We start from the raw sequence: 19,669 nt of genomic DNA, 5'->3' as shown, positions 1-19,669 counted from the left end.
TTCGAACATTACCTTTTTCCTTATAGAGCATATGAGTCTCATAAAAATGACTGTCGCAATCTAACCCAAAATTCTAGTGGTCTATTAAAGGACTGGTGGTCAATCTGTCTATGTTATTTCTTTTTTGTTTCAATTCATGGAAGGCGAGAAGCGTCTATCGCGTATATTTTCCGGCAATCTGCCGGCTATGTTAGGAGACTTTTTCCAATGCTGCGAACAACATACGGAATACCAAACACTTTAGACGTGGTGAAAAAATGGAGAAAATCAATAGTTGTTCAATATCTTGTAAAACTCTTTCAAATTACCGAGATTCCGATTATTTCCAAGGAAATTTTTCCAAGATATAAACCTCTGCCAGCAAAATAAATAAATACCTCCTATCTGCCATAGTTTCTCATTTTATTCAGTATACAGTCATTTCCAAATATTTCAGAGCCCCCGCTTGCCCTTATTAATGCAGTACTATTTCCCAATGACACTCTCGTCGTTTCTGTTGACAACCCTTCGACTTCATTTGACACTTGGACAGTCTCAGTTCAAAGTCAGTTGTCACAAACTGAGACTTGGTACAACCTGACCTCTACACAATCTCACGTGTTCCCGGACTCAGTCAAGGGTACTCGGTATAATATCACAGCGACTCTTATGAATGTCGGAGGAGGGCAAAACTGCGGATTGTTTCAAAGCAAACAACGTACAAACCAGTTATCTCTTTGCACTGGTTAGTAATCAAAACTTGTTGTCACCCTAAAGCAATCACCCTAACCAGGGTTAATTCCTCGATCATAGCCAGACAATTATTAGAACACATAAATGCTCTCATTAAAAAGGTTGAGAACCCTGGTCAAATCTGCCGATCGGCTGATCAAAACCAGGTGTTTTGATCAGCCGATCGGAATACCTGATCAAAACACCATAATCGAGTATAGTCAGGATGTGTCTGATCATGAATTGATAGTAATTGCTCATGAAACTATTAGTAACGAAAAACTTGTAATGTTACTGGCACACCTCAACAAAATTGGTAGAGCTGGAAACATCAGGCAGTGTCCTCTGCCTCTATCAACTCAATAACAAAAAAAATGCTAAATACCGCCCAATGGCAAACCAAAACAAAACAAAAATAAAAACATAGCAGGACAAGTCCTGACGTACAATTCACAGAATTTTCATTGACTAAACAGAAAAACTAGACCTAGAATGGACCTTGAGTGAATTGAGAAAAATATTTTTTAAAAAATCAGCTAAAAAATAAAAAAAACAGAAGATCAATGTCAAAATGCCGCATGTGAACAAAAAAACCACTAGCGAGAAATGAAAATTTAATTCAAACAAAAAAACTAGGCCTAGAATGAGCTGTGAATGGATTGGGAAAACCATCTAGAAAAAAATCCGATCCAAAAAATCGAAAGAACAGTAAAAATCAGAGTGAAATTGCCGCATGTGAACAAAAAACCACTACCGAGAAACCGAATTTTTGTTCAAACACCGTTTTCTCACTCTACTTTAAAATTAGAGCGAAAAAAGTTCACGTCGCAAAACCACTCGTTTTTTCGCTCCATTTCCTGTTTCGGCTTGACCAAAATCACCACTCCAATTTGACTTCAAAAATCATGAAAATGTGTGAAAAGATCTTAAAAAAAAGACAGCGCGCCAATACAATTTAAATTCTTTGAATTGTAAAAAAATAATAGCATCTACTGAAGCTGCTTAGAAAATTGAATACAAGGCCATGTTATAAAACTGGTATTTTAGAACTTGCAAGTTGCCTGTCTTGCGCAACGTTACGTTACTTTTAAGTATTTTATAAAATTCATTGTGTCTCACATTTCGAATTACTACGCGCTTCTTGATTATCGCCAGATTTTCTAAGTGAATTTATCAGTGTCACGTAACCTATACATGAGCACTTATAAAAATTTGCCGATTTTCCGTAACAAACACTAAGTTCAGTCCAGAACAACACAATCTAGAATCCATTCAGCTTGATCGATATAGGAATGATCAAGTTGAACAGATTTCTCATCCCAGTTCGAGGTTTGGTCGAAAAATAATGTAAAATTAGCGGTGAGCAGCGGAACTTTTTTCCAGCGCAAAGCGCGCGCATCTTTTAGCGTTGAATGCTGTGAAAGTGATAAACTTTTGTACGATTTGCGGTTATTAGCGGTGAATTTTTGTAAGATTTGGTATTTTTAGCGGTGAAAATTTTACTTTCACCACATTCACCGGATTTCTTACAAAAAAAAAACTGACGTACACGGGTTTGCACCTCTCACATCCTACATGTCAATAACTTCTTATTCCTTGCGCCACCTGTCACTTATTTCAATGCTATTTCTGGTGAATTTAGGAAAAGCGTGGAAAAAGCGAGTCTTTGTAAGATTTTTGTCACCGCATTCTGCTGGTAGCGGTGAAAAAAAAAACTTTTAAGCGGTGAAATTTTTTTTCACCGCTTAAGCGGTAAAAGAACATTTTTCAACGCTAACAGCAGACTGCGGTGAAAAGAAAATCAGCGCTACCAGCAGAATGCGGTGAAAAAATTTTCAACGCTTGAATCAACGCCGATCATACGATAATTCACCGCAACATCAAATTCTTTACATTACGTTTTAGTCGTAAAATGTAAGAATTGCTATTTTAGAGGTGAAATTTTCATCACACTCATCACATTGAGCGCACATCTTACACATTTTATTCAAATTCACTCCAAATCTTACACCTTTTAGCAATTTTTAGCGGTGACACCTCGACCCGGGATGCGGCTGAGATTACTGCTACTTAGTGAAATTTTCTCTATCCTTTTTTACACTGTAAGCACATAACTGGCGTCCTTCTATAATTTTTTCCATTAAGAGAGGAGTTATATTTCCATCCATTTACAGTCGATTCAGCTAAATTTCAAAATAAACGCTCAAATACGGTTGATACTGACAGTGAAACACAATAAGAACCAACTTAAGATGTAAATTTGCCATTTTATCAATGAGTGTACATTGCATCGTCGTTTTTAGACAAGCCAATGACAAATTTTTTGAAAAGAACTCATTGATTACTTCGTTAGTTTTGTTTTAAACCAGAGTCACTCTTCACTTTATTTCCGTCAAAAAACACTTTTCATCGTTAATTTCTTAACCATCTTTGTTCGTTTGATTTCAGCGCCTGATTATATAAACACGAGCTCATTACAATTTGGCAGTGAGAACGGTTTCATATACTTTTCTGGTGTCTCCGGGGTTCGAACTGGGTCGTACGATTCAGTGCACTTCTCACTATCTAGCTCCATAGCCCACTGTTCCCATCAATATCAAACTATAATAAACGACACAAATGAGAGACAGATTACAGACACGTTGGCCTCTGGATGTACTTATGACATTGAAGTGTGGGCACAGTGTGGTGACGTCAAAGGACCTTCGTATACATTTCCTGTTTACGTGCCAGGTATGAAATCTGTCAGACGTGAAAACCTTTTGTTAGTATTGGAGCACAAAAAGGTTAATGGTTTATACTGTTTGTGAGGGACAAATCTCCTGTGAAGAGAAAGTAACGGAATCGAAGCGAAACATTTCATACTTTGAATGACTAATGGTTTGTCAGTTTTCGAAGAGCTTGTAATTGAAGAGAGGTCACTTTCACGGACATTCTTTTCATTTAGTTGTTCTGAGGAAAAGCAGATTTGTATCCACGGCTCATAGTTGTTTCTTTAATTGCAAAATTTTCTTATATTTTTTTTAAATTTTCAACAAAAATTGTAAAACTATTCACATGAACTTTTTAAAAATCTATTTGCTGAAGTGCATTGAAAACGCTGAAAACTGCAGACTGTTTCAGGTTATTAATAGCCGCCCTCATCTTCTCAGCCTGCTATTATTGCGCTCGTATTTTTTTTTTTTTTTACTTCGTCAAACTTTTTACGACTCGAAGAGGAGTATTGGAGAAGTCCTTTTTTTTAATCAATTTTATTGGAGTGATTTTTAAAGCGGGAAATGAAACGCGTGAAAAAATTTGGAGTGATTTTGGCGCTGAACAAAAGTGAAAAGCAGAGCGAAAAGAGAGTGGTTTTTGTTCATACAGCTGTTTTTGAGAGAGCGAGAAATTGATGTGTGAAAAAATTTTCTCTAAGCGAGCAAAATTTTTTTGTTCACATGCGGCATTTTAAAGCAGTTTTTTTCATTTATTTTGGTTAAGAGGTTTGGTTATGATTTTGTTTTGATTTTAGGCTGATTTCGGTAGTGGTTTTAAGGTTTCTGGAAATTCATATTAATTTTATGATAATTCGGAGGTTTTTAATGTACTTTGCTGATTTTCGGGCTAATTTTTGCGTTTTTTTGACAATTTCTTTTGTTTAACTGGCTCAAATGTCTACTGAAGAAACCCATTCTATTTGAGCAATTTTATGATAACAATTGGTTACAGTTTTGTGGGTAAGAAACATTTTTTGTTGAGAAATGTGACAAAAAAATGGCGAAAATTGGAACTTTTTTTCTTATTTTTTTTTGCAGTTTTTCGTTTTTTTTTCTGTTTTTAGCTAAGTTTCTTTGCCTATTATGACTTGCCTATTGTTTTGCGAGCATCTGGATACCCTATTGGCTGAAGGGATTTTTTCTTTGGATTTATATGTTTTTGAAATATTAAAAAATTTAGTAACTTTTTCCCGTTTTTCAGTGAAAGTTATTTTTAAGAGCTTTTTTTTCATAATTTTAGCCTAAAGTGTTTTTTCAAAATTCACATACGTGGTTTTTTTAAGTACTAGTTGTCTTGATGAAGTTATTTTGGCAGAGATAGTTTTTTCGGGATCTCAATTTATAACAAAATTTGATCAGAATTTTTATCATATTTTAACAGATTTGATGTTACTGTTTTTACTTTTTTGTTTCATGACTTTGTTTCAAGATAATCGTAAATTAGTGAAGGCACCTTGTGTTTGATGAATAGTTGGATGGCGTTCAAATGGATTTTCACTTCGAGTCGTTTCCGGAATTCTTCCGGCTATGTTTTTCGCTTTACCATTTTGCCGCTTTTTCGACACTTTGCGTGAAATCTTTTTGACTTCTCTAGGCTAGTTTCTCTCTTCTCTCATTCTGCTAAAAGTGAATTTGAACATCAGTTGCTAGGCAAAGCAATTCAAAAAGAACAGAGTCGGTGTAAAAAATTGAAGTCAGAAATAGAAACGGGATAAACCCATAAAGCCCAATTTTAGATGCCCGCTATTTGAACGTCGTTCCTATAAGTCTTAGTTACCACCTCTAATGCTTATTGGTGTTGATAGTAGCCCCTGTAGCCTCTCTCTAAGAAACAGAAGTATGTTCAACTACGAAATGCCATCAAAATAAATCGGACTGAAAAAATATTTTTGTACAGAAATATTTTTTTTTCAATATATTCTATTCGTTCAATCCCAATCATGCTTATTGGAATCAACGGCGGCTATTTTCCGGCAATCTGCCGGGTATGTTTTCATCTCATTTCCTATAGCTTCCTGTTTCCTTCCCTACCTTCGGATACAGTGCTCTTAACAGTAGCGCAAGCGCATTGAAATCATGAAAACCTCCATCTTACTTTCACTCAAAGAAAGCTTAGAAAGCAAAAAAAAATTTAAACAAAACTGAAATTTTCTATTTTTATCATCAAATTAGGCTTTTTGAAATGTAAACAGCTAAACTCCAACAAAGTCATCAGTACAAAAAAACTCTTCATACTCATGTTGCCTCAAAGATATTTATCAACTGTCTCTATATATCTGTCTCGATTACGGATTCCTACGTTTGGGAGTTCCAAAACTGGCGTTAAAATTGAGAGTGCAAAAACGCCAATACAATTAATTATAAATAATATTCTAGAGGAAATGATTTTCAAAGCGAGCAGGGCCCGCTTATTATAGTTATAGATGGATTCATATCAAGTCATACGAGCCGCTGAGGAATGACCAAGGTCTGCAATTATCATTGTTTGCCTTAAATTGATCTGGTTCCGAATGTATTTTCGAAATAGATCAGAAAATTCAAATACTTACCACCTCATTGTGATTGGTTGAGAATTTCATTTAAAGTGATCACTTACTTCTATATAATTCAGTTACGTGAAAAACTGAATTAGTTTTTGGCACTCTTATAGTCGGCAGAGTTGTACGTCACCATTATGAACGTACTATTTCTCATGCACAAAATTTTTTCTCGAAAATCAAGACTAGCCACTGTAAACGGGATTTCAACAAAGAACTACTCTATCCACAAAAAACCGAATGTTTTTAGACGAATTTGGCGCTAAATTGTCTGCCTTCAACCTGTGGGAAATTTTCTTAGCATAAGGGATTTTATAATAAAGCGTGGAATCTACTCTACAGGTCTCGAAATCCTAATCCACGGAATTATGATTTCCACTATCTGCTTTTGTTATGTTTTTTTTTAAATTCCCCCAAAACAAGGTCACACCAAATTTGTTAATGAATCCATAAAAGCTCAAAACAATTGAACAACAGTGGGTTGCAGGTTCTGAAGGAGAACTAATAAAAAAATACCAATAGGGGTTCTCATTGAAATCAGTGATAAGTTTAATACCAACTCCGAGTTGGTAACAAACTTATCACTGACTTCAATGAGAACCCCCTGTTTCCAGTTTCCTATTAGAACAAAGATCTCCTAGTGTTCCTAGTAAAAAGGTGTACACGTGGCGCTTGTGAGAAGTTTGTTCAGGACCCTTTTTGTTTAGAATACATCATTCGTATCGAGTTATTGGATTAGAAAATCTTATGATTAATAGCCGCCGTCAGCCTCTCAACGGCTATTTTTTAGTTCGCTTTACCTTTTGATCACGTTTTTCGTTTTACATGACTCACGATTTTCACGTTTGACTTCGGACTTACTTCACTCACTGTTTCAACTGAAGGGATTTTAAATTTTTTCATGCATCGAATTACGCAATATAATGGATACGGTCAGAGTTAAAAGAGCAAAAGCAAAAGAGACAGGATAAACCGATAAAGCCCGGTCACTAGGTCATAATGCATTAGGTTATCAAAATTCATTAGAGTATTTTCTAGCTGATATCGGTATTAAGTTTATTAGCTTTCAGTTTAGAAGCTGAATTAAGTATAGTTTTAGAATCTAACTGAAACTCCACGCAAAATTCGAACACTTTTGAAACTGAAAAAAGTCTATTCTTTTTTTTTCTTTTTCTGTTTCTATCCCGATGTGCATCAAACGCGTCAACGGCGGCTATTTTCCGGCAATCTTCCAGCTATGTTTTTACCTGGTCCTAAAAAGTTTCCAATATTTTACTTCAGGTGATCTTAAAGTTACCATCATTGAGAGCTGGAAAAATGCAACATCATTGGTGTACCTATTACAAGACTTGCTGTCTGTCCAAGCAACTTTGCAAACAGTTACGTGCACATACCTCCAATTTGGTTCAAAATGTGCTGATAAAATGACAGTCAATACAATCAATGGTGATAGAAGTGAAGTGAGTGTTGATAACTTGACCCCTGGTGGCCTGTATCAACTTGTGTTCGAATTCTCAGTGGGCGCTGCTGCAGGAGTTCACTTTGAAACAGTATACGCGTGTCTGGGTAAGCTTTCTGTTCCCATCTGGTCAGACGCCTTGTAAAGATTATAACTAATGGGTTCTATAAAAGGAACCGCAGCTCGCCAGTTGTCGAGACACTTTCTACCAAGCTATCCCCCTGGACGTATAAAAATTCAAAAGAAACCTATTAAAGCAGTTGGTTGTTTCTGACGATATTTGGACAATCCTAGCCGCTTATCTCCGACGCTTATCTTGCAAGATCTTGCAATATTCTTGCAAATGACGCTTATCTTGCAAGATGCAAGATCCGGACGCCTATCTTGCAAGAACTTTACAAGATCTTGGAATATAGACGTCAAAATATCTTAAAGAAAAAAGTGCAATTTTAAAGACCGATTAACTTAAAGGTCATATTCTCTTATGAGTTCAGTCCATCGGAGGGAGTTCTCGGTTCAAAACAGAAAGTTTCATATAATTTCTGCCTTCAATAACGTATTTGAAAAACTCACTTCCAGAAAAAAAAATTCAATGACCGTTTAAATGCTTTGTTAAAAGTTCTTAATAATCATATACAGCCGAGCGAGCGATAAATATTTGATAGATGTTTCTCTTATTTTCACAGAAAATTCCCGAAGGCTGAACTATTAGTAGTTGTTTGGACCCAGCCTTAGTGGGAGGGACTATAAGCTCAACTGATTTTTTTTTGCTTAGTCAATTTTAATCAATTCATAAATTCATGGTGAGTGATTTTGATTGGTATTATTAGACAGCACATCAAGCAAAAAAATATTTTCATCAGAGTTTTTGAAAATTCGTTCTTAGTGAAGTTATTGGAGTTTCAAATTATTAAGAACATTTGAGTTGATCATGTCCACATTTGCCAAAATAAACATTCTGCAAATTTTTGTGCAGTTAAAAGTTTTTAATAGAGGCGAAGTCACAGCAAAGCTATTTTTGGTCTCAAGGATTTAGTATTTGGATTAGATTTTTTAATGATATTAATAACTTTTTTGTCTTTTTCCTATCAATTGCAGACAATCAGTTTTCACGAAGATTTCACTAATGACAAGCAAAAATTGGATTTATTTAAAGCTAAAGCACAATTTACAAAGAATATCTCAAGATCTCCATGGACTACATATTGTGTTTCCGTAAACCTTAGTTGAATCGCGGAGTGTTGCTAGCATTCGTTGTTCCTTGTAGGATTATGACTCAGTCCCATTAGTCATAGGTCCAATTGGCTTCTAAGGAAGATTCAAACAAGAACATATAAAAATTCTCAGATGACACTCAATGCGACTTATGACTTTGAAAATATTTGTTTGAAAAACATAAGTGAAATTGTGAAATTTAACTATTTTTCAATAACGTTTTAGACGATTTTTCGCTTTGTCTCATTAACAGCAGCTCGCATTCTGATTCTAGCGAAACAAAAAAATTTATCTGTTAACCACAAACTCTTATTACGTTTAAAATAGTTGTTTTCAAATTCAGAGCTGCAAAATTTCAATAAAAATTATCTCTATTTTAGATAATTGCAAATATTTTGGTTTTTTTATCTCTTTACCCTATCCCGTTATTGACAAATATATCAAACGTGAAGTGTTCACCGAATTTTAGGTTTTCGGCACTTGTGTCTTGGTTCTGGCCTGAACTATGCAGGTCTTGCTCTTTTCAATTGCTCCCATCAATTTCTTTGTAGAGAAAACACTAATTTATCTATTGGTTTTATGCTTTACGTAAGAAGACAGTTTCATGGCTCTGAAACTCTGGTTTTCGTGACACTTTTAAAAGAGTTTTCAAAAACATTTGCGTCTGTTTTTCTGTTTCCTTGATTTAATGTCACTAATTGCAGGTGTTATTATCTTCCTAAGCAGTTATATTTTAATCTGTTTTGTGTGTTTTTGGCTTAAAGCTAATTGCTGCTGTGGCTGTTAAAATTACTTTTTTTAAAAAAAAATGCAATCGATTTTTCAATTTTTCCCTTGTGTGTTTTTCTTTTTGTATACTTGTAACCAATCATATTAACGAGAGGTTGCGTCCTTTTTCTGAGGCGAAAGGCGAGTGAATTAGATTAGCGTTGGTTTTTCCTGATGCCATTTTGACCGCTTCTCAATGTTTTCTTTAGAAGAAATATATGCTGAGTTTTAGCCCTCAGTCACTTGTTTTTTTTTGCTTAATGATGGTCTTTTCTCGTAGTATCATTAATGGCACGTCTTATTTTCCGTTTCTTGTGGCTTTTTTAGCGAATTGAGTTTGAATAAGTTTTTTTACTTATACACCAACCATTTACAAACAGTATGTGTTCCCATCTCTTCTTCATTTCGTATACAATCAATTGCGAAATATGGATGAGCGAGGTCCCAAGAATATGCGTAAACAAATTTAAACTAACCTCCTTGTTTAGCTGAAGTAGGTGAATTAGAACCTAGTTTTCAGCACACCTTAATAGTTAGGAAAACCACTGCTGCACGTTAGTGGCTGTTAATTATTAGATTTAAGCAGTTTCATATCAGCTTTTGTGAGTTGAAGAATTGCAATTAGAGATATATTGAGCTCCACTGGGAAAAGCAACCTCTATTCTTTTACACAGAAAATTGTTCAAAATGAACTATATTCTTTGCTAGATATCAATAAAAGCATCTTACGGGATAAAACCAAAGAACTATAATATTTTCAAGATAATTTCACTTCTATCAGTGGCTATTCTGCCAATCCACCTGTGAAATTTGATGGAATGTCATTATTGAGTTTTATTATTTCTCTAGCTTGTTTTAGCTAGAAAAATTAGTTAACATTCCGGACTGCTTTAACTTCAAAACATAAATTTATTCTTTTTCAAAAATTGGATTAAGGATTCTTTTTTTGATAATTGCTTTTTTACGGCGTGACTAATTTCAGGGTTTGAACCGAATCATTAGCAAAAAAAACTGTTTTATTTGCATGTTTATGTGTGAAAACACTCTCCTTTAACACTCAACCCGCTTGCTATGATCCGGCATGACTTTTTATTTTAACCAATAGGCTTACGTAGATCCAAAGTCAAACATAAAATTATTCGGATCTATTATGTTTCCCCCCCCCCCCCAGTGTTTTTATGACCCCCAGTTACAAATTATGTGTTGTTATATAGCACGTTACTATGTAAGATAATAGCACGTGCGCGGGGGGGTCATAAAAAAATTTGTGCTCACTAAGCTGGGGGGGGGGGGGGGGGCAAAACAGAAGAGATCAAATTATTCAGTCGAGCAAACTTCTAGAAGATCGTTTGACTTGAGAAATTGTTTTCATATCCAAATTGGGTGCAGTTCTAACTTTTGGACCATTTTTAGTCCAACTTGGCCTTTTGATAAACTTTTATTGGAAGAGCGTGGTCTTACATGTTTGTCTAAAACTGGGTTGGACTTTTTGGGTCCAAAGATATTCAAAGATTGGCAATTTTGTTCATTAAAGTCAAGAAACACTCTTTATTAACTTCTGGACTGCGGAGTTTAATTGGAAATATGACGTGGTCCTAAAAGGGTAGCTGAAAATCTCTCTGCTTCTCTTCCATTATAGGCCCACTCCCCCTACCCCCCCCCCACCCCAACTTAGAGGTTATATAACCTACAGCTGCCGAATCATGGTAATTATATCACATAATGGGGGGTTTAATATTGTGGGGGGGGCTATAATGGGAAAGCCCCGCTAATTGACCTAATTTAACAAAATTTTTCACATCTAATTTTTGTAAAGTGCCGTATTTTTTGCTAAACAGAAGGTAGCGCTCACTGGTTAAAATTTAGTGTTCAAGAAATAAGCCCTGAAAACATATACTTTGATCACCAGCAGATACTAAAATATGTTTGATAGATCCACTGGACAATTTGAATTGGTCGGAGCTGGGAGCGAACTCTTCAACATATGACATCACAGCTATTCCTACAAAATGCCCCGTTTCGACCCAATCAATCGTACATTTACCCAATTCCGCTCTCAATCTAAGCCTGCTGGAACCAGGCTGTGAGTTCAGATTGATATATAGTGCCAGATGTGTGTTACCAAATGGGACGGCAATCAATTCAATTCAACTAGAACATGATGACACATTTTGCTCAGGTAAGTAATTTCACATGTGAACTTTCTATGACGAAATCCTCTATACTTTAAGAGCCCGTGTTACGGCCCTCTTCCAAAATGATCGAGAACTGGTTGGTGCGTTTGTGTTGCGTTTTAAAAAATCTTTGCTGTTATACGGTTGAACTCGCCATACCCCTATCTCCGCTAAAAATAAATTCTCTGCCATAAACAAGCCCAAACCAGGTCGAGGTGTAGAGACCGACCAGAGCTCTGATCAGAGCATCTTCGAGCGCACACCTTGGAACGGTGCGCTCGAATTACATGGCGTGGAAAAGTCTTCCAGCCTACTTTAGTCTGGATAATGGACTGGAAATTATCTGATCAGAGGTGGATTCGAGCGAACACCAATCTGATCAGAAACTTAATCAAGCGCATTTTTTTCTTTCAATTTTGTTTTCTCTTTACTGAAAGATTTAGACTCTGCCAAGAAGCAACAACACGGCGATGTTCTGATCAGAAACTCATCTTGAGTCTGATGGTGCTAATCAGTACCAAAAGGTCCAGCTGAGATCAAATTCCGGTTCCTTTTGATTAACTTTATATCAACAAGAATTTCATCGAAAAGTGTCTAAATTCATCTATCGAGTCAAAAACGTGCACCAACGGCATACTAAATGATTTGTTTTCTCGACACTTGAGTTTTTTCAATCGCGGGATTGCCTTTTCCTATGTTGAATATAGTACTGGAAACAATAATTTTTATGAAAAGAATATGCTATAGCGATATTAAGAGACATGTTCATGTTTTAAACCAATCTCCAATGAGCTCTCTTGAGCCCGGTTAGCGGCAGCTTCGTGCGCACTTGAGTCTAATCAAAAGCGATTTCGAGTGCACTTGAGTCTGATCAGAGGCGCACTTGAGTCCGATCAGAGTCTGATCAGAGATTAAATTGAGCGCACTTGAGTCCGATCAAAGGCGCACTTGAGTCTGATCAGAGGTGAAATCGAGCGCACTTAAGTCTGATCAGAGGCAATTTCTAGCGCACTTGAGTCCGATCAGAGGTGAAAACGAGCACACATCGAGCGCACACGAAGTTTCGAGCGCACAATAGTCAGATCAGAGGTCAATTTATTCTAGGTCGGTCTGATCAGAGGTCACCTTTGATCAACGCAAAAGTAATCAAATTTTGGAGCCCTGTTCTTACGTTAAATCTTTGATCTCGATTTCTCTACTTAAAAATGTTGTTTTTTTTTGCTTTAGATCCAGCTTCGCCGTCCACTTCACTAATTTTGGACTCCTCGATAGAATATGAACTGAAACTATCTGGCTTCAGAGTAGAAAGGGGATTCTATGATTTAATGGAAGTAGCAGTCTCAACAAATTGCATGCAATTGTGGTGGAACAAAAATCTTTTCACAAATGATACTCTGGAACTAGCTGAATTGATGCCTGGCTGCAAATACACGTTCAACTACAGGGCCTTGTGTTTTGCTAGCAGAGAGGGTAATAATGGAATATCGGAAACGGTTGTGAGTGACTTTTGTACAGGTATGTCTAAACGTTGCAAGAAATGAATGCCAAAAGTTTCAAGGAGGCCTGAACTAAATTTTAGTTTTGGGTGTAAAAAACAACGAAACATTTGTAAGAAATATTCGGAACTTTCGAACCTAAGAAAGATCCGGTATCGTCATTTTTGGACGCCAGGAAGATTTGGTGTGTTTGGTTTAGAATATTCGGTATGTTTGGTATTTAATCCCTCTTTTTCAGAATACAATAATTAACACTATGCAACTTCTGTTAGAAAATAAAGGCCATTTAAATACAAGATATTCGGAAAGAGTAGCGAATTTGCATCAACACCACATAATGCGATCAAAAGTTGACCTTGCCCGGAAAAAAGCAGACTGTTTTCCTGCAATATTTGAAAATGCGAAAATGACAAAATTTTTGAAGATATGTTTGGTATCTAATGATTTTAATCGTAATTCTTGGTCCGTATATCCCGTCTGAAAAAAAGAAAGCTGACGTATGTTCGCGTTTCAAGCATACGGAATCGTTAGTTTGCTCCGTTTAAAAAATATCGAATAGAATTTACGTATATATTAAAAATACGGACCTAACCGAATATCCCGTGCTTTTTTCGGATCGAAACTGATCCCCGGGTCGAGGTTTTGTCAAAAAATAATGTAAGATTAGCGGTGAATAGCGGCGAAAAAAAACTTTTTTCACCGCAAAGCGCCCGCATCTTTTAGCGTTGAATGCGCTGAAAGCGGTGAATTTTTGTAAGAATTGCGTTGAATTTTGCGGTGAAAATTTTTTTTTCACCGCATTCACCGGAATTTTTACATAAAAGAAACTGCCGTACAAGCGCTCGAACCTCTACCTCATGCGTGTCACCAACTTCTTAATCCACTGCGCCATGACTGTCACGTGCTTCAATGATATTTCCTGTGAACATAAGATAAGCGTTGAAATTAGCGCGGTGAATATTTGTAAGATTTGCGATTTTAGCGCTGAAAAATTTTTTTTCACCGCATTCTGCTGGTAGCGGTAAAATTTTTTTTTCTCCGCATCCTGCTTGTAGCGGTGAAAAATTTTCTTTCACTGCTTAAGCGCTGAAACAAAATTTTTCACCGCTTAAAAGTTTCGTTTCACCGCATTCATCGCATTGAACGCAAATCTTACACTTTTACTCAAATTCACCGCAAATCTTACATCTTTTAGCGATTTTTAGCGGTGACACCTCGACCCGGGTCATACCAAAATTTCCGTTTTTGTGCCGTCTAGACTAGGGTTCAAAGTAGTTGAAAACAAACCTGAAATGACCAAATTATGCTAAAAAATCGATTAAATCTCAAAATTATGGAATCAGTTCAAACCTTTCCTTCTTTGCTGGAAACTTTTGGCGTAAATTTGGAAATAAAACCACTTAAAGTCTGAAACAGGACAAATTAAAAATAAGTTCTAATTTAGTGCCGAGGAAACCCGACCTGCAAACGATAGAGATTAAAATAACGCCTACTAACTCAACTCCAATAGAAGCTTTATACGAGTTTGGCCCAATTTCACCGAATCCAGTTGAACCAATTGAAGGATACATCAGTCATATTCAATTAAGATCCTATTCGCCAAAATCCCTAATCAAAAATATCTCGCCAACAGCAGCTGATGTTTCCCATGAAAATGTGTTTGTTCAAGTTTTTCCTGCATCTGAAGTGAAACTTAGCATTGAAGGCGTAATTGAAGATTGTGGCGGCGTTTCTTCAAACGAAGTAGCTGAATTCACTTTATGTTCACGTGAGTTTTTTTAACGATCTTTAGTAACTACTATAAATTATTTTAAAGTCGCTATTGTCAGCTTATATTCTAACACTAAATTTAATTCAGGGACATTTCCAAAATCAAAAGTTTGAAATTTATATTTGAAAAATTTACTATCCTGACAACTTTTTTCTAATGAAAACAGGCGGGCGGACCGAAAGCCCGCTTGATCCAGACTTTTCGCTAGGGATAAACATTTGTACCTCCTCCAAAACATTTGCTCGTGCTCGTTCATAAGTTTTGCACCCGCCGCTTATTAGTTTTGGGGCGGTTTGAAAGCCAGCCCGGTCAAAATTTGTTCACCAGTCCAAGAAAATAGGTTGAAGAAAACAAATGGTTCTCAGATCTAAAACTATTGGTTTTTCAATTTTGCATTATTAGGCAAATTTTTGGGCAGTGGCTTTGGCTAAATAATTAATAATTATTCATGACACTAGTAACAATACTAATAGTTCAATATATCAATATTATAACAGAGCCGGAACCCCCAACCAATCTTCAATTGACTGGAGTTGATTTCACGTCTTTCACTCTCTCTTGGACCCCTCCTGCAAACGGAACAATCGGCCCACTCTACTACCAGGTTTCCGTAACCCAACATGGCGAAGTCTCTCCCTTTCTTGCCCAAAATGTATCAGCATTAGGCGAAACGCCCTCCAGTTTCTATGTCGTCAACACCCAAGACGCCGATGGAATTTCACTACCTTCAGGAACCCGATTCACCTGTTCAGTTCGCACAATCACTCCCTATTCTTGTGATTACGGGGAAGTGTTTGGAAGAGTTGACATTGATAACTCCGTCAGCGCCAGCAGTGTTCCATGTTCCACTAATGGTATGATCGATTAATGTCTCTCTCCAGAGGTCTTTATGCTGTCACATAATTTGAATGAGGCGTAAATCAATTGGTTTTGTTATACCGCTCTGTTTTAGGCCTGGAATTGATGAAAAAAAACCTAATACTTCGATGTGGGAGTGGGGGGGGGGGGGGGGGGGGTAAATATTGAATTAAATTACATGGTTGAGGCGAAACATTGCAATGTTTCACGTGCTCTGATATCTTTCGATTAATGAATTGCGAGTTAGTTTTCACCTTATACTCAATTTAATGTTTCCGTTCAAATGTTCGAAGTGATAGCCCAAAATGTGCGCTTTTATGACAAGTTTGTTTTCTTTTGTATTATCACGGAATTGTTTATAGTGTTACGTTTTAAACCGCTTAAGCAGCAATGAACTCTATACAAAACTAGATTCAGTTGTGATTGGTTTTTTTTAAATGTAAAACAGGTACCGGAGGACAGCCTTTAATGCACAGCTACAATTTTCTAAACCCATCAGTGGTCCAGATAAACTGGACTGCCCCGGATGACTTTGTGGGTGTTTTGGACAGCGACTACTACTCAGTGCTTGTGAACGGAGACGAACAAAGAAAAGTGCCAGCGAGCAGTCAAAGTAAGAATACTATGGACAGTATTTTATTTAAATGCTCAATTGCTCTCAAATAAAGTTTGTAGCAATTATATTAGTCCTGTGGGCTTTTTTATGTGATTTTTCGCTTTAACATTTTTGTCTGACCATCTAACTCTTAACTCAAAAATGGGATAAACAATTAAAAATGGGAAAGCATTAAGTTTTCTTATAGCTTTACGGCTAACTACCACCCCCCCCCCCCCCCCCAAGCTCACCCCACTCTGCCCCCGCAATAGTTTTAAGACTAGCCTCCCTAAGCCGCAGCTAGCCACTGACGTAGCCAGGAGGCCAACTGCAAATCACTTGAGAGCAATTCGTCCGATGTTAGTCCGTTATGTTATAAATTGTATATGGCGAGGGAAACTGCAGAACAATGTTATTTCATTGAAAAAAAATAAATTATTTTACAACACAAATTCTTGTGAAAAGATTTTTACAATTATTGAAACCTGAAAATAAATTGATTTGTCAGTACACTGTTGTGCTACGCATTGTGAGTTTTCGCTGAAACAGTATTTATGAAATATTTTGTTTTACACGTTAATGAAAAAATAAAATGAAATAATTAGAAAAATAAAAATGGATTATTTCATCATTTGAAATAATCCATCTTGAACGGTAAATCGAATTTCGATTACTTGATGTCATTGCTGTAAAATTGAAAAAAAAAGTTTTTTGTCTTAAAACTCATAGAAGTGAAGTGACTACTAGGAACGCTAAGTGCGATACTTTTAGGCATGATTTACAGAGGCGGAAAATTGTTCAGAAAAATAGAAAAGTATATTATTACTTGGGATTTTCCGGTATGGATGTAATACGGTTGAGAAAAACTTAGAGCTCAACTTACTTTAGTTACATTGTTTGCTGTTCAAGTGTTAGAGAATGGTATGCAGTTTTTCTTGTAATGTTGTTTGTCAAAAGGCAGGATAATAATTCACCAAAAACCACCGCAGATGCTAATTATCTGAGAAACAAATCTATGCTGATCCTATTTTGATATTTCTGTATGTCTCGTTTTTTATTGTTCTACATTTTTGAGTCAGCAAGCACAACTCTATCTTTCACACTGTTGAATGTTTAAGTTTTGAAAACTAGGTGAGCTTAAAAGAAGATGCTCGCAGCCTATGGCTTAAAATAGTGAAGATAGGAGAAAATTCACGTATTCGCGCAATTTTATGATTGTTATTATTAATAGCCGACGTCAGCCTCTCAACCGGCTATTATTTAGGCGCTCTCCTTTTTCTTAATTCGCTTTACCTTTTGATCACGTTTTTCGTTTTACAAAAGTCTCGACTTTCACGTTTGACTTCTGACTTACCTCACTCACTGTTTCAACTGAATGGGTTCTAAATTCTTTCACTCATTGAATTACGCTATGTGGCGAATACTGTCAAAGTCAAAAGATCAAAATCAAAAGAGAAGAGATAAACCGATAAAGCCCGGTCATTAAGTCATAGTGCATTAGGTTATCAAAGTTCATTAGAGCGATTGCTAGCTGATATTAGTATTAAGATTAATAGTCTTCAGTTTAGAGGCTGAGGTAAGGATAGGTTTAGAATCTAACTGTACCTGCACACTGAGTAGTACAATTTTTGAAACTTAGGAAAAAATTTTGGTGAATTTCTATTTCTTCTTTTTTCTTTTTCTGTTTCCATCCCGATGCGCGTCTAGCATGTCAACGGAGGCTATTTTCCGGCAATCTGCCGGCTGTGTTTCGACTTTATTCGGTCATGCTTTCTTTTTCCCATGCGTCATTTTTGTGAATCAAAATTGTTCTAAACTTTTCGCTCCTAAACAGTATTTTTGCTTTAAGCGCTGATATTGTGGTAACTGTTCACAGGAAATGTGGAAGCCGTACAAGATAAGCGGTAATATCTTGAGTTTGAAAGCAGGGAAATTGTCAAAATTGCCGAAAGCAGCTGAAAAAAAGTTTTGATTGGATAAATTTCACAAAATTACCTGTTTAATGAGTTAAAAAATTTTTATTTTAAAAAGACATTTTTTGACATCCGTTGAAAAAGTACAAAGTACAGTATAATTATCCGCTAAATGCGTTGGTAAGTGTTGCATTCATATGCGAAATGCCTTGAACATTCATCACATTAAGCTTTATTTATGTAAATTTTATGAGCTGAAAAAAATTACGGCGAACTTACACATTTTTTCAAAAATTGCTCAGAAATCCATCAAACCAGGAATGAGAATAAATTAGTCTTAATAAAACATTGTTTATTTTGCAGACTTGTCTACTGCTGTGGAGGGAATTGAACTATGTTCCAATTATTCAGTTACAATTGTCCCAGTCAGAAGTGGACTCAATGCGAAAATGGCCAATTTTGACATAAGAAACTGTAAGTAGATGTTAGTATGTGTCGCATATAATAGTAAGTATGTGTCGCATATAATAAAAAAACAAAGACAAAGGCATCTTACAAGATCGGATTAGATTTTCTTTGATTCCTGGTTGCCATACAAGATTCCCGGAAATAATACAAGAATCATACATAGGTTTTAATAGTATGATCTTTAATTTCGGAAGAACTTGTGAACCTTTCTTGGAAATCGTGCAAGGTTAAATATGAGACAACACTTTGACTGACGCAACAATTTTTTGTATAAGGTTGTCAGAGGACATTTAAAATAAATTTATTCCATTTATAGTCTATTGTTTGACTCGTTAGGTAAGCTAAAATAAGAACTGTTTTTTGTGCCTATCTAGTTCATGATTTTGATGTTTTATACCAAAAAAATGATGCCGTGGAATCTTATCTCTTCAATGTTGATAAATATAAAAAATAAATAATACGAATATATATATATATATATATATATATATATATATATATATATATATATGTGTGATTCCCGGCAATCATAACAGAATTATATATGATTCCCTGGAAATCGTCCAAGGATCATATATGATTTGTTTGATCTCATAGTAGGATCGTACTAAGAAATCAAGTATGGGGAATCAAGTATGAAATCATAAATAATCTTTGTATGGAATTAAAGAAACTTGAGCCATGGTGAAATTATTTTGACACGCGTGTAATTTAGGCAGCCGTTTGCTCATCTTTGGCGTACTTCTATTTTACCGAACAATGGTAAAGATACCGAACTCAAAGGTCTTGCACGAGTTTTTGGTCGCGCCTTCTATCTTATCAATGCCAAATCTTGGTCTGATGGGATCAATCACATTTCAGTTTCCACTTTCGTTTCCACCTTCTGGTCGAAAATGAGATAGTCTGTTTCAAGATCTGGTCAAAACTCTGTTTGCCTGTTCGGTCTCG

The 19,669-nt window shown here is 36.1% G+C and overlaps 1 protein-coding gene across 1 annotated transcript in view; it reads left to right on the top strand.

Moving 5' to 3' along the window:
• Positions 1–19,669, top strand: part of LOC142337988 (uncharacterized) — a 146,319-nt gene that overhangs the window by 93,573 nt on the left and 33,077 nt on the right. The window contains exons 16-24 of the mRNA XM_075387622.1: positions 437–724; positions 3,160–3,444; positions 7,286–7,570; positions 11,380–11,625; positions 12,848–13,135; positions 14,561–14,884; positions 15,385–15,741; positions 16,194–16,358; positions 18,617–18,727. Of these exons, the coding sequence (XP_075243737.1) occupies positions 437–724; positions 3,160–3,444; positions 7,286–7,570; positions 11,380–11,625; positions 12,848–13,135; positions 14,561–14,884; positions 15,385–15,741; positions 16,194–16,358; positions 18,617–18,727 (2,349 nt within the window). The remainder of the gene's footprint in view (positions 1–436; positions 725–3,159; positions 3,445–7,285; positions 7,571–11,379; positions 11,626–12,847; positions 13,136–14,560; positions 14,885–15,384; positions 15,742–16,193; positions 16,359–18,616; positions 18,728–19,669) is intronic.

Source organism: Convolutriloba macropyga, chromosome 4 (genome assembly GCF_964194025.1).
Source record: "Convolutriloba macropyga chromosome 4, txConMacr16.3, whole genome shotgun sequence".
Classification (NCBI taxonomy): Eukaryota; Metazoa; Xenacoelomorpha; order Acoela; family Convolutidae; genus Convolutriloba; species Convolutriloba macropyga.
The sequence above is the reverse complement of the archived record's forward strand: the minus strand, read 5'-3'. Positions and strand labels throughout refer to the sequence as shown.